General features: G+C 38.2%; 1 protein-coding gene across 1 annotated transcript in view; it reads left to right on the top strand.

Moving 5' to 3' along the window:
- The window catches only part of LOC134625924 (uncharacterized), a 35765-nt gene extending 22049 nt beyond the window's left edge, over positions 1-13716 (top strand). Inside the window, exon 2 of the mRNA XM_065471562.1 lies at positions 12868-13716. Coding sequence (XP_065327634.1) covers positions 12868-13716 — 849 coding nt within the window. The remainder of the gene's footprint in view (positions 1-12867) is intronic.
- The last annotated feature ends 789 nt before the right edge of the window (positions 13717-14505 follow it).

Genomic DNA, 14505 nt, shown 5'->3' with positions numbered 1-14505 from the left:
AATACCGGCAGGCCAGCTCTAATAGTAATTTTGTTTGGCTTTGCGGCCCAAATGTAATTAGGCTGCGGGCTAATTTTGGCCCGCAGGCCAGAGTTTGACACCTATGCATTAATGGATGGATGACACTGTTAATTGTAAAATAAGAGCCTGTTATAGACAAGCAGCAACCCCCCATCTCTAATCCTGTTTTCAATAGTAGCAGCAGAGTATGTTACTAAAACTGTTGTTAAGACAAAATCTTTGTGACATCATGTTGAATTTGTAACAGAGTGTGACTTCTACTTGGTGAAACAGTTTTAGCGCAGAGCTGCGTTCATGAAAACTCCAACATGAGAATATCAGTCTTTTTTTTTAATTATCTTGGAGTAACTGTGGAAGCATGTAATCTTCTCTTTGAAACAAAGTAAAAGTTTTAACGGAAACATTAAAAACTGAATATCAAGTAGGAAAACCTAATTTAAGGAATGAGGATAGCGGTATAGACTGCATTTTATGGTAGTCTTCTAATGTCCCGTTTTCATGAAGGCACCATGAGGTTGCTTCTATTTGCTGACATTTCCAAAGACCCAGGCCAGCCCCCACAAAAGCTGATAAGAGTTACACATGCACACCTATCAGGTTAACACTGGTCTAACACACTTTAATTTGTATGGTTGCAAGGTTAAAACAGCACTTAAAAGACTTTCCCCTCTTAGGTACAAGAACAGGACTGAAAATTATTTAAAAAGCACTGTTTACTGGAAATAGTTTTGGTGATTTGCAGTGTAAAATGTCTGAATGATCGACCTGATTGTAAAGTTTTGTCCATTTATTTTACATTTTCAAAAACTAAGTTGGACTTTTTATATTTTAATGGGTGAAAAGGTTTACAGTGAACAAGAGAATGTAAATAAAATTAAGTTCTATTTATACATTTATTATTTAAACAAAACAGTGGCATCAATGCGCTATATTATAATGTAAAAACCCTACAATAATACTGAGAAAATCCGCTATAGCTAACTAGCTAAGTCAAAGGGGGTTTTTTGGAAAAAAAATGCCATCTGTTGATGACACTGTGGAATTGAATGAAAGGCCTGTGTTTATAGTGTAAAGTAGATCAGCCAGCTGACCTCTTGCTGAAAGCGGAAATTTTGAGTGGCTGTTAGCTTTCCAGACTAATGACATTAATACTGTTGTTTTGTTGTATTCTTTTATTATAGTGATAAGAATATCACTGTGTGTGTGTGTGTGTGTGTGTGTGTGTGTGTGTGTGTGTGTGTGTGTGTGTGTGTGTGTGTGTGTGTGTGTGTGTGTGTGTTTAAAAAATTGAAAAAAATTAAGCAGCAATCACATGATTCATGGTTCAGTCAAGAGCTTTTCAATCCACTTGGGGACCTAAATGGAGACAAGTACTCTTATGTAACAGTGAATCACAAGTTTAAAGCCATGGTAATTAGGGATTGTACTTTGTACCAGATATGCTATATATATATACTTTTTCACAAAAATTACACACACACCACATATTTAAAGATTTAAGGTCTTTACAGGTGTTTGCACAATTATACCAATTAAAGAAGGGCAATCCAGATTGATCAGATCAAAATTGGTACCAAAATTGTATTTATGTAAATTTATGAAATATTTATGTATTTTGTCAAGGATGCGAGTATGCATATAGACTTTGTATAGGCATAATCTTATATGCAAGAACCCCCTAATACATCTCTGAGTTATGAAAATGAGAATTATACAATAATTAGCTAAGAGGATTGTAGAGAACGAGAGGAAGAGACAGAGGGAGTGAGAGAGCTAAAGAGAATATGATGTGGAGAAAAAAAAAACAGATTGTCTGCTGTTATGTGAAGTGACAGTAGCCTTGCAGATGTATATAGGCCCACGACCTGAAGGGCCTGCAGACAGAGATTCATAGATCCAGGCCAGAAAGGCAGGCCAGCCAGCGGCCTCATCCCATGACGGAGCCCTCCTCACAGGGTTGACTGGCTGCCTAGTTTGGCCCCGAGACCAAGCAGCCCTCACCTCTCTCTTTGCCACATATGGGCTTAGAGGCGTGCAAACAACACACACATACACATACACACACACACAAACGCACACACAGAGGGCAGGAGCCTAGTGGTGACCTGACAGTAGTATCAGGGGGTGAGAACAAAATCTACCCCAACTGAACTGACCTCTAATTAGTGCTCTTGGCAAAGTGGCCATTCCCAAACACACTCACACATATACCCACACGCATGAACGCACACATACCCAAACACACACACACACACATACATGCTTAAGGTTGCAATCTTGTGTGTGTGCGTGTGTAAGTGTTCACTTTGCACACCCTTTCCTTAAAAACAATTCTAATAATATTCAATAATTTGGATAAATACAAATTTTAAATTGAAAGAATAAAAATTAGTACAGTAAGCAGTTCAAGGTGAAATTAAAAATGTATTACATTATTTTCACTAACATTTTGCAAATAACTTAAGAAGTGTAAAGTTTTATTTGCTGATTTTTCTGACTGGTCACAATAACCCACTCATTCTAGACATTAAATAACTTGGTATTGATAAAATGCCCAGTCTTTATTTTACTCCTCAAAGCAAAAATAATCCATAGATTTTTTTTGGCTTCATTGGACTTGACCTAGTGTCATTGATCTACTTACACAGAACCTTCATTTGCTCGTCTCTCTTCCTTTCTCCTCTCCTCTTCTTTTTCCCTCTATTCTCTTCTTGTTTTAGGGACACTATCTAATCTCTCCCAGGGACAGTACCTGTCTACGCTGCTGAGGTCCAGGCCACGTTGTATATTCATTGAAAAAACAGAGCTTAAAAAAAGAAAAAGTGTTTAGGGTGAAAACTTCAGATTGTTTATTGATTTTTATTTGTGTTGTTGAATAAGTCTGTCTGACCATGATGTCCCAGCGGAGGCTTCACTTTGGGCATCACATTAGGCACACACATACAGAGACAGAAATACGAGAACATGTGCCTGGATGGCTGCAAGAGGAAGAATGTTTAGAGACACACAAAAAAGCACATACAGCTTCAGTCTCAGAGATTTTCCAGTGACGCTTATTACAAATTAAATTAAGAATTGGCGACACATGCAAGTCACAAAAACAAAATTTCATCCAGCTACAATTTCAGAAAATGCAGAAAACATATTTCCTTTTAAGGCCACTAGGGAGCTTTTTTTCTATTTTTTGTTTCTCATAATGAAAAAAGCTAGCAGTGACCTCAAAATTACAGATAAATCCTTGTGTCTGAGAGTATGGTTTGTTGAACGCTGCACCAGTAGGAGAAAGCATGGTCACTTATCACCAGTGCACGTGTACACTGGAAATCTAAAAATCCTTTTCCTAAACCTCCTCTCTGATCATCCAAATTGGATATTTATAAAATAAGCTATGAAAATAAACCATACATGCCTTAAGATGGCTTAACTGTACACCCTTGTCTCATTTAGTATGCGGGGATGAATATGCAAATGTGTCCCCAGCTCACCCCTTCACCGCTTGCCTGCAGCCTCTTCCCACTCTTCCTCTGCAGCTGCCAGTCCCACTTAGAAGTTTTCTTGCTTCATAAATGGAGACAAAGCAGTGTGCTTCATCAAACAGAGCAACCAGAATGGAATGCCCATTCCATTGGTGGGTCAGTGTAATGAAGTAGACAATGTATCAAGTGGTTATGAGTTCAAGTATTATCACACAAGAATAGAGGAGATAGGATACACAAAGGTTCATATTTTGCTAATGTTACATGAATACATCATCATCATCATTTAAGTTAATTCCTCCTGCAAAGTGGAATATTTGCAGATGAGTGCATATTTGTTTGTAGGTACAGTCAGGTCCATAAATATTGGGACATCGACACAATTCTAACATTTTTGGCTCTATACACCACCACAATGGATTCCAAATGAAACGAACAAGACATGCTTTAACTGCAGACTGTCAGCTTTTATTTGAGGGTATTTACATCCAAATCAGGTGAACAGTATAGGAATTATGACAGTTTGTATATGTGCCTCCCACTTCTTAAGGGACCAAAAGTAATGGGACAATTGGCTTCTCAGCTGTTCCATGGCCAATAAATCAAACATTCATTTTTTAATACTTGGTTGCAAATCCTTTACAGTCAATCACAGCCTGAAGTCTGGAACACATAGACATCACCAGACGCCGGGTTTCATCCCTGGTGATGCTCTGCCAGGCCTCTACTGCAACAGTCTTCAGTTCCTGCTTGTTCTTGGGGCATTTTCCCTTCAGTTTTGTCTTCAGCAAGTGAAATACATGCTCAATCGGATTCAGGTCAGGTGATTGACTTGGCCATTGCAAAACAGTCCACTTCTTTTCCTTCAAGAACGCTTTGGTTGCTTTTGCAGTATGCTTTGGGTCGTTGTCCACCTGCACTGTGAAGCGCCGTCCAATGAGTTTTGAAGCATTTGTCTGAATATGAGCAGATAATATTGCACGAAACACTTCAGAATTCATTGTGCTGCTTTTGTCAGCAGTCACATCATCAATAAATACAAGAGAACAAGTTCCACTGGCAGCCATACATGCCCACGCCATGACACTTCCACCACAATGCTTCACTGATGAGGTGGTATGCTTAGGATCATGAGCAGTTCCTTTCCTTCTCCATACTCTTCTCTTCCCATCACTCTGGTACAAGTTGATGTTGGTCTCATCTGTCCATAGGATGTTGTTCCAGAACTGCGACAGCTTTTTCAGATGTCGTTTGGCAAACTCTAATCTGGCCTGCCTGTTTTTGGGGCTCACCAAAGGTTTACATCTTGTGGTGAACCCTCTGTATTCACACTGGTGGAGTCTTCTCTTGATTGTTGACTCTGACGCACATACACCTACCTCCTGGAGAGTGTTCTTGATCTGGCCAACTGTTGTGAAGGCTGTTTTCTTCACCAGGGAAAGGATTCTTTGGTCATCCACCACAGTTGTGTTCCGTGGTCTTCCTAGTCTTTTGGTGTTGCTGAGCTCACCAGTGCGTTCCTTCTTTTTGGGAATGTTCTAAACAGTTGTTTTGGCCACGCCTGATGTTTTTGCAATCTCTCTGATGGGTTTGTTTTGTTTTTTTCAGCCTAATGATGGCTTGCTTCACTGGTAGTGACAGCTCTTTGGATCTCATCCTGGCAGTTGACAGCAACAGGTTCAAAAAGCAAACAGCACACTTGAAATGAACTCTGGACCTTTTATTTGTTCATTGTAATTGGGGTAATGAGGGAATAACACGCACCTGGCCATGAAACAGCTGAGAAGCCAATAGTCCCATTACTTTTGGTCCCTTAAGAAGTGGGAGGCACATATACAAACTGTCATAATTCCTATACTGTTCACCTGATTTGGATGTAAATACCCTCAAATAAAAGCTGACAGTCTGCAGTTAAAGCATGTCTTGTTCGTTTCATTTGGAATCCATTGTGGTGGTGTATAGAGCCAAAAATGTTAGAATTGTGTCGATGTCCCAATATTTATGGACCTGACTGTATGTTGGACAAATAAATGTTGAGACAAGCATTGTGTGTCCTTAGTTATATAATAAGACTATGAGGGAATTTAACAGGTAGGCACTAAAGTGCCTAAAATTTGGTAATGCTAATGTGACATACATGGTAATTTCTGAGTCACAACATTGAATGATCACCAAAATAGTGTTTTGACCTTTGACGTACTGGTCAAACATCATCCCGTTATCATTTCTTCCTAGAAGAAAACTTGTATAAAATTTAAAGGAACTGGCAGCGAAATCTATATAACTAATAGGTGAAGTCCTGTTTTTGACATTGCAGTAACTTGACCTGCGCATCCTCATCAGTTCATGTTTAAGTCTATGGCAATATCTATGTCAGATGGAATGAAATTCCCTCCAATTGTTACTAAGATATTGCATTTATAAGAAGAGGACAGACATGAAGTCACTGTGACCTTGACACTCAGCCACCAAAATCTAATCAGTCTTTCCTCTAAAAAAAACACAACTACTGAGAGTCTTTAGAGGCAATTCTTGACCAAGAAGTTTTTGTCTGTAACTTTAAGAGAAAAAAAAACCAAAACCAAAAAAAAAAAAAACTAAATGATTGAGCATTATTTAAAAACCTAATAAAAACACTCTTAGGAGGGAGCTCCATTTGGATTTCCTTCAAGTCATTCATCTGCACCTCATAACAGACTGAGTCTGCTGGCCGGCTAATGACAGCGACAGATGCTTAATGTCCTCTTCGCAATGGTGATGCCATAAAACACAAGGCAAACAGGCGTCACCCTCAAGCTCTGTCTGTCAAGTGATCACCTTAACTACACTGGCAACCACACAATGATCGTGGAAAAGAATAGCATGAATGTGTATAAAAGTGTGACAGAGGGGGAGAACAACCTCAGTGGAGAGACACAAAAAGATTAATTGACACTCAGAGAATGAGAAAGATGAAATGAAAGTGTGCCTATGCAAGGGAGACAAAGAAAGCTCATAGATGAATGAGCAGCCTCTTAGGTAAATGACGGGACTACTTTTCTCTTTCCGCCATTCTGATTAAAGGTATTATCCAATAGCAAACACACACACACACACAAAAACACATGTAGACAAACACAAGATGATAGTCTTATACAGTTTGCTTGAACTGAAAATACAGGTAACAGATCTATTGATTTCTATTTCAGATGTGTTTGAAAAGATGCGTAGGCTCACAGATTCAGAGTCTATGCAAAGTACTGAACTTTTTAAATTTGGCTAGTGTTTAATTTCTGGTCTGTGACATTACATCAAACATTGACTTTGAACATGTGATAAAAAAAAAAGTCCTGTCACACGTAGACTTCATAAAATGTAGGTTGGAACATATGTTGAATTGGATTTAAAAGGCATTACAGTATGTTTACCTTTACTTAATTAATTATATATGTGGTCAATGTGATCGTTCTACTTGGAGAGTAAAGGTATGAACTCATGGTTAAAGAAAATCCATTCTTATTTTTACAACTTATTTTTTTAAAAATTAAACCAAAATAGTGTGTGAAACGCTAATTACGTCCTGTGACTCAATAGCTTGTGCAGCCAACATTAGCAGCAGTAAAGTCATGTTTTCTGTAGTACAGTTTCCAACATTGTTCTGAAGGAGTTTTGGCCCACTCTTTACAGCATTGCTTTGCTTTATTGAGGTTTACAGACATTCATTTATGTTCAGCTCTCTTAAGGCTCAGGCACAGCATTTCAATCGTTGTCCCGTTGCAGGGAACAATTTCAAAAAGCTTTAGCTTTTAAAAAAATGACCTCACATTTCACTCTGGAATATTTTGGCATACAGGGGAGTTCATGGTTAATTCAATGACTGCAACATGCCTAGTTCTCTGCAACATTAACCAAAATGATCACAACTGTGCTTGATAGTTGATATGATGAGTTTGTGTTTGGTTTTTGCCAAATGTGTGCATTATGACCAAACATCTTTAGCCTTATCTGTCTGAAAGACATTGTTCCAGAAGTGGAAAAATGTGGTTTGTTCAGATGCAATTGGCAGCTTGCAAACCTAAGTGGCAGTTCCATTTCTTTTGGGATACAATGCTTTCTCCTGGCAGCCCTTCCAAACAATTCATACTTGTTAAGTGTTTTTTCTAATTGTACTTTCATGAACTTTAACATTTAACCTGCTAAATGAGGCCTGTTCAGTCTGAGATGTATCTCTGGAGTTTTTACAATTCCTCTGAAGATTGCATGGGCAGCAACAATTTCTCATCTAAGATCATTTGTGATATCTTTCCTCCTAGGCCTTGTGATAACACACATATTAATGTTTTGACCAGTAAACTGCCAGAACTTGAGCTTTTTTAGAGGTTGTAACACTGATAATCAGTTAATCAACTGCATTTGAATAGCAGAACCTGGATGCTACTTACTTCCTTAATTCCTCTAAAAGGATTGAGGGTGTGCTTGATTTTCACGCACTTACGCATTTGGCTAATTTTTTAATTATATGATGTAGTGTAATATGTCATATGGCATCAATCATATGAAAATGCATTCACGTAATTTTAAGACCTGCTAAGAACCAGATTATTTTTATATGTCCTGGTACGTAAAGTTTTATAACTGAAAGAGTGTCTCTGCAGCTGGTTCTCTGCACTCAGTGATGACAAGCTTGTCAAGCTGTTTATTTTCTGGTAAGTTTGTTTTTCTTTATCTATATTTTGGACAGGATGAGGTCCCTCAGAACTGTCATTAGCCAGAAGTGAAACAAGTACTAAAAGACTATCACATATCTATACAACATACATTTGAAGCAGGACCATCAGAAATAATGAAGAATTATTTTAATGACCTGTTTCAGAGTGGACTGGCAAACCACAGATGTACTTATTAAGAGTTGTGTCAAAAGCTCAAGGTGTCAGTTGGTGCCTACCATGTTATGAAATAGAGAATGAAGAAAATATGAGTTCACACTAGAATTTAGTTAAGATTCAAAGAATTAGAGATTCTAAGAATCGAAGCTTTTGGTCTGTATTTTTGTGTGTGTTTGAATGTCTGTGTACGCATCTGTGACAAACAAGACAAACATGGTCCGGTGTATGTGTGCACGATTACATGTTTATGTTTCTGGATGGCCTTCTTGTTTGCATGTATGTCATGTTTGTACAACTCTGTTAGTGTGTATGTGTGTGTCACACATCTGTTGCTGTGTGCAATAATTTGTGTTCGCAGCTTGGTGCCCTAGTAATTATCCAGACGCTACCTTTTGCTCCAACATTAAAAGCCTTCATCTGGCGAACATGAAAAAGGGAGAACCCGATAAGGCTTCAAACAGCGCCTGCCATCCAAAGAGAAACAGGAAAGGTGAAGAGATGCATGGAGAAATATACAGGATTGTTTTTCTCTCTAGGTTTGCTTTCACGTCAGTGTAGTATCTTCTCTGCTCAAACCACACATGTGATTACTGGATTCTAGAGAGCAGGAAGATTGATGTAATATTATGTACCGACTGCTGGAATACACAACAAATATATGTATGATATACATACTTAGATAGAAAAGATGGACAGAATAAGAAAGCTGCTGTTTGAAAGAATAAAATGGCAGTCTACCTGATGAAATGTAATGAAAATGTAATGCATGCACAGTGTTTTTTGTAATATGACAAAGACTGAAAGAGAGTCAGAAAAATACTATAAAAAGTATGGTGGAATTTGGGGGGGATTTTTTTTTCTTAAAATCAGTGTTCCACATGCTGTGTTACCTGTTTGGAATTTTTTTAAACCTTCGTCTGTTTTACACTCTTTCACTCTCTCGCTGACCTGACTGACCTGACACTTTGGACAAAAATACTGGGACACCTATACATCACACCTATGGGAGCTTCTTGTGCAGAAGTAAAATGTTTTGGTACATAAAAACAAATATAGCAAAACCATTCTGATATTAGATGCTAACCTTAAACCCCTAAAATCCAACACCTTACTCCTTGACCCAACTCTATGACACAGTCTGCACATGATAGAAAGAGACGGAACTGAGTTTCAATAAAAGGCGAGCCGTTTATTTAGGCTGAAAAAACTTGAATACTAAACAAGGCGAAAATGAGCAGAAGCAAAGTAAAATTAAAGACCTAAACTGGTTAAACCAGACTATGATAATTATGACGAAGTGACATGAACAGGAACATGCAAATTACTATGATGAGGAAACAAGAACATGGAACATGAACATGAACTGAGGAGAATCATGAAATACTCTGAAACTGACATGCTGTTGAAGGAAGGAACACAGACGACCTGGCAAAGACTGAATGAAAACACACAGACTAAGGCTACGTCCACACGTACACGGGTATTTTTGAAAACGGAGATTTTCCATTTTCGTTTTAAAAAATAATCCCGTCCACACGTAAATGCAGAAATGAAGGAAAACGCTGCTAGGAACATGCCAAAGCAACAGGTGGCGATAGATTCCTAACCGTGTAGAAATGTTGGCCAATCAAAAGTCTAGAAGCCTCGGTGGGAAATAGTAAACAAAGATGGGGCAAAGAAGCAGAACCGAGTCGTATGTGTGGAGGGACAGTAACTGTGTGTGTATATGTAAGCATTTAAACACTGCAGAGAGTACAATTAACAGTAACAGTATTGTAGAAATTCATTTTAGCGAAACAATAACGTGGTGCACAGTGTGAGGTCAAAAAAGGCGCACACCTTTGACACTGCGTTTTCTCCGTTTTTCTCATCCACACGTAAATGCAAAAACAGAGTTTTCAAAAATATCCACCCTGGCAGGCGTTTTTAGAAATCTCCGTTTTTAGTGACCGAAAACGCCGTTTACGTGTGGACGAAAGGTGCAAACGCATAGAAAAATCTGCGTTTTCAAAAATACCCGGGTACGTGTGGATGTAGCCTAAATACACACAGGAGGTGATCAGGGGAAGTGGAAACACCTGGGGAAACAGCTGACTCAAATAATCATGACACCATAGGGAAAAGTAAAACTAAGCACAATGAACATAGAAACAAGACTTTCAAAATAAAACAGGAAACATGGAGAGACATGAACTGGGACACACAAGCTTGACACAAGAGACAGAGGGAGCGAGAGAGGGAGAGGGACACAGGGGGAACCTACATAGATGAGGAAGCATAGAAAAAAACATAAACCAGACTAAAACTCAGACAAACTAATAATACTAGAACTTAATGTTATCTCATAAGTAACACAAAATAACTCAACTCTACCCTTAACTTAAGAGTAGCACATAATTTTAACATAATATTAACATAAGAAATCAACAATAGAAAATACAAAACAAAAGAAATTTAAAAAATATATATAACACATTTTTGCATTTTTTTTAAATACTTCTTTTTTTAAAGACAAATTGTTTGTGTCTGCAGTTTGTTGTACAATGTGTCTGCTAGGTAAAGGTGCAGGGAATGAATGGAAAAAGTGCTAACTTTACTCATAGATGGAAAAAGATAAGAAAGACAGAACAGGAGAGGAAGAGGAGAGGTTTATTTAAAGGTAAGGACTGCTCAGTGGTGTTTGATAAACTGGAAATTTAAAGCTTACAAATGAGTCCTTATGTTTTTAAATCAGATATTGGGTCGGTAATTGTAACATTATGTTTTTTCATGTAGTGAAATGTGCTGCAAAACAAACTAAGTTAGACTGTGTTACTTAAAGGTTACATGAAAATAATCAGTTGTTTAGTGTAGAAGCTTGTAGCTTGCAGTGATGCGATGGATTTGAAATAAAGCACTGTGTTGGACTGGTGCACAGTGGCTGTGGTGCTCATGGTCAGTGTTAGGTTATATTAAGTATAGCAGAAATGAATTTGAAGTTAAGCTAATGCTGCTTATATTGATTCATTGAATTCCACCTTTATACTGTTTAGTATAAAGCCAGCATTAATAGTGTACTGTGAGTGTAGAGGATGAAATAAGACAACTCATAAAACACTTACTTACATTTTGTTAAATTCAATTGTATAAAACCACAAAGAGCAGTGTGTCTGTGAAGATTCTCAGTCATCCAGGTCATCGTAGTCAAAGGAGTTTGCAAGGAAAGCGTCTGGACTTCTTTAAGTTGCTTGAAGACGTTTCACCTCTCACAAAGAGCAGTAAATCTCAGAGCAGCAGTAGCCAAGATCAGCTAACCACAGCCAAGAAAATCTACTGGAGTCCACAATAGAAATTGTGATTCTATTCTATTCTGTAAACAGCATGGAAGAAAGTGCTTGTGCAAATGGGTGTGAATGGGTGAATGAGGCAAATTGTGTAAAGCACTTTGAGTGCTCACATAGAGGAGAAAAGTGCTATATAAGAAACAGTCTACCGTCCCATGGTTAACACATACACTGTAAAAAAAATTGTAATATAAAAGTATTTTTACAGTTTTGTACTGTTTTTCTAGAATATCATTAAATTTACATAAATAGACTGTGATTTTACATTTCAAATGTAAATTAACGTAAAATCACTGTAAATGTAATAAAACATAATTTTCTTGTTTTTTAAATGTATTTGTCTGTACATATGCATATTTAGATTGTTAAAATACATTCACAAATGTATCATAATTTCACAAATATTTGTCCGTTATTTGAAAGATTGAACTGTTAAATTCAAATGTAATGCTATGGAAAAATATATAAAATGATTCTCATAAACTTTTTTTTGTTGCCGGTTCGAGCCCTGGCTCGGACACTCTTGGTCATGTCCTTGGGCAAGACACTTCACCTACCACCTACTGGTGATGGCCAGAGGGGCTGATGATGCGATATGGCAGCCTCACCTCTGTCAGTCTGTCCCAGGGCAGCTGTGGCTAAGACTGTAGCTTGCCTCCACCAGTGTGTGAATGTGAGAGTGAATGAATAGTGGAATTGTAAAGCGCTTTGAGGGTCTCGAAAAGCGCTATATGAATGCAATCCATTATTATTATTATTTAAACCAACTGTTAACTATATATTTCTGTACATTTAATTATTATTATTAATATTGCCGCATTCATTGACCTTGTTTATAGGTAATTTCATTGTTTAATCACATTAAAATGTTCCTAATTTAATGTTTAAAAGCACTTGAAAAAGGCAAAATCCCATGTAAAATTAGGGCAACAAACTGTATTGTCATTACTGAAAATAAACGTATTTTTATGAGAAAGTTATTTTCTGTTATTTTATGGTATTATTTTGGCGCCCCAGCTGCCAGAATATTACTGGTTTTTTAGGATTTTTTTTTTACAGTGTAGAGACAGACAACCATTTGTCTATAAGATGCGACAAACTTTATACTTTAACCGACGTGTCGCACCGCCTGTCGTCAAAGACCATCACCGTTAGCCAAGTTCCAGAGGATCTTGTTTCCAGCCGACACCGCGAGGAGGTGGTGATTGGATTTTGCCGGCTGATCTGCAATCACCACATCCATGGAGCCTCCTGTATGCAGATGATGTGTGCCTATCAGAAACAGAAAACTGCCTAGCCCTGCAAACCCAAACACAAGCATGGAAAGACCGGCTCTCCGAAAACGGCATGCGCCTGAACATCAAGAAGACTGAGTACCTTGAATGCAGCCCCCAGACCAACTGTACCATCACTATCGACGGCGAGCCGTTGACTAAAGTTGCCCAATTCAAGTACCTCGGGTCCCTTGTCACCTCGGACTGCGAAACTCTACCAGACGCCAGACTCCGTGTCAACACAGCGTGGATGAAGTGGCATCAGGTGAGTGGAGTCTTATGTGACAAGAGAATGCCAATCTATCTTAAGGCGAAAGTTTATAAGTCGATTGTGCGCCCAGTGGCACTCTACGGGTCAGAGTGCTGGCCAGCGACGACCAAACACGAACAAGCTCTTCACACCATGGAGATGAAGATGCTGAGGTGGCCTCTGGGTCTCACACGACTTGACCTAGTGAGGAACGAAGATGTCAGGAAACAATGGGGAGTGACACCGATCACAGACAAGATGCGAGAGGCGAGGCTCCGATGGTACGGCCATGTTGTCCGTAGCGATAAAAATTCCATCGCAAAGACAGCCCAGCAATTAGATCTGGATGGAAACAGGCCACAAGGAAGACCAAAAAAGCGCTGGATGGACCGAATCAAGGATGATATGAAGGCTGTGAATGTTACACCAGAAGACGCCCTTGATAGGAAGAAGTGGAGGAAGGCATGCAAGATAGCGGACCCTGCGTCGCGGGATATAAACCGCTAAGAAGAAGAAGAGAGACAGACAAACATTTGCACCTATGGGCAATTTAAAATTACCAGTTAACCTAACTGTATGTCTTTGGACTTAAACTTTACACAGAAAGGCCCCAGCCAGGTGGTGGAATCAAACTCAGGACCTTCTTGCTGTGAGGCAACATTGCTAACCAGGAGAGCCCGATTGCCACTATGGGAGTGAACACAATCTGTTACAGATCTGCTCCTCATCCAGAGGAGGGTTGAAAAAAAAAAAAACCCCAAAAAGATGCTTTGGCTGAAATCCTATTTTTTTATTAAATTACTATATATACTTTTTGTGCAATACTTTTTGTTAATAGTCAACGGTGCAATAGACTTCAATACTTGAAATGTGCAATTCACTTGTATTCTTATTCCTATTTATTCTATTTATCCCCTTTGTATATTTTATTTATATATGTCTCTGTATTTATATATGTGTGTATATATAATATTCTGCTCACGCTCTGTAACTTCTGTCGGTGCTGTGCTTTTGGAAACCGAATTTCCCAGAGGAACCCACCCGAGGGATTAATAAAGTTTTATCTTATCTTATATTTCTTTTTTTTTTTTTTCTTTTTTTTTTTTTTCATTCATATTTTTACTATTTTTCCTTTAGCTTTTACTCTCGCTGCTTACAATAAATCAAATATAAAGAACAAACAAGAAGAACTCAAATTGCGTTGTTGTTCAGTATAATTCTGTGACGTCAACCTTTAGCTAACATATAATAATAATCAAAGTGTTTTTATTGAGTTTTCAAAAAGCATATCATTCA

Source organism: Pelmatolapia mariae, linkage group LG1 (assembly GCF_036321145.2).
Source record: "Pelmatolapia mariae isolate MD_Pm_ZW linkage group LG1, Pm_UMD_F_2, whole genome shotgun sequence".
NCBI classification, from domain to species: domain Eukaryota; kingdom Metazoa; phylum Chordata; class Actinopteri; order Cichliformes; family Cichlidae; genus Pelmatolapia; species Pelmatolapia mariae.
This window is presented reverse-complemented; position numbering and strand designations above follow the sequence as displayed.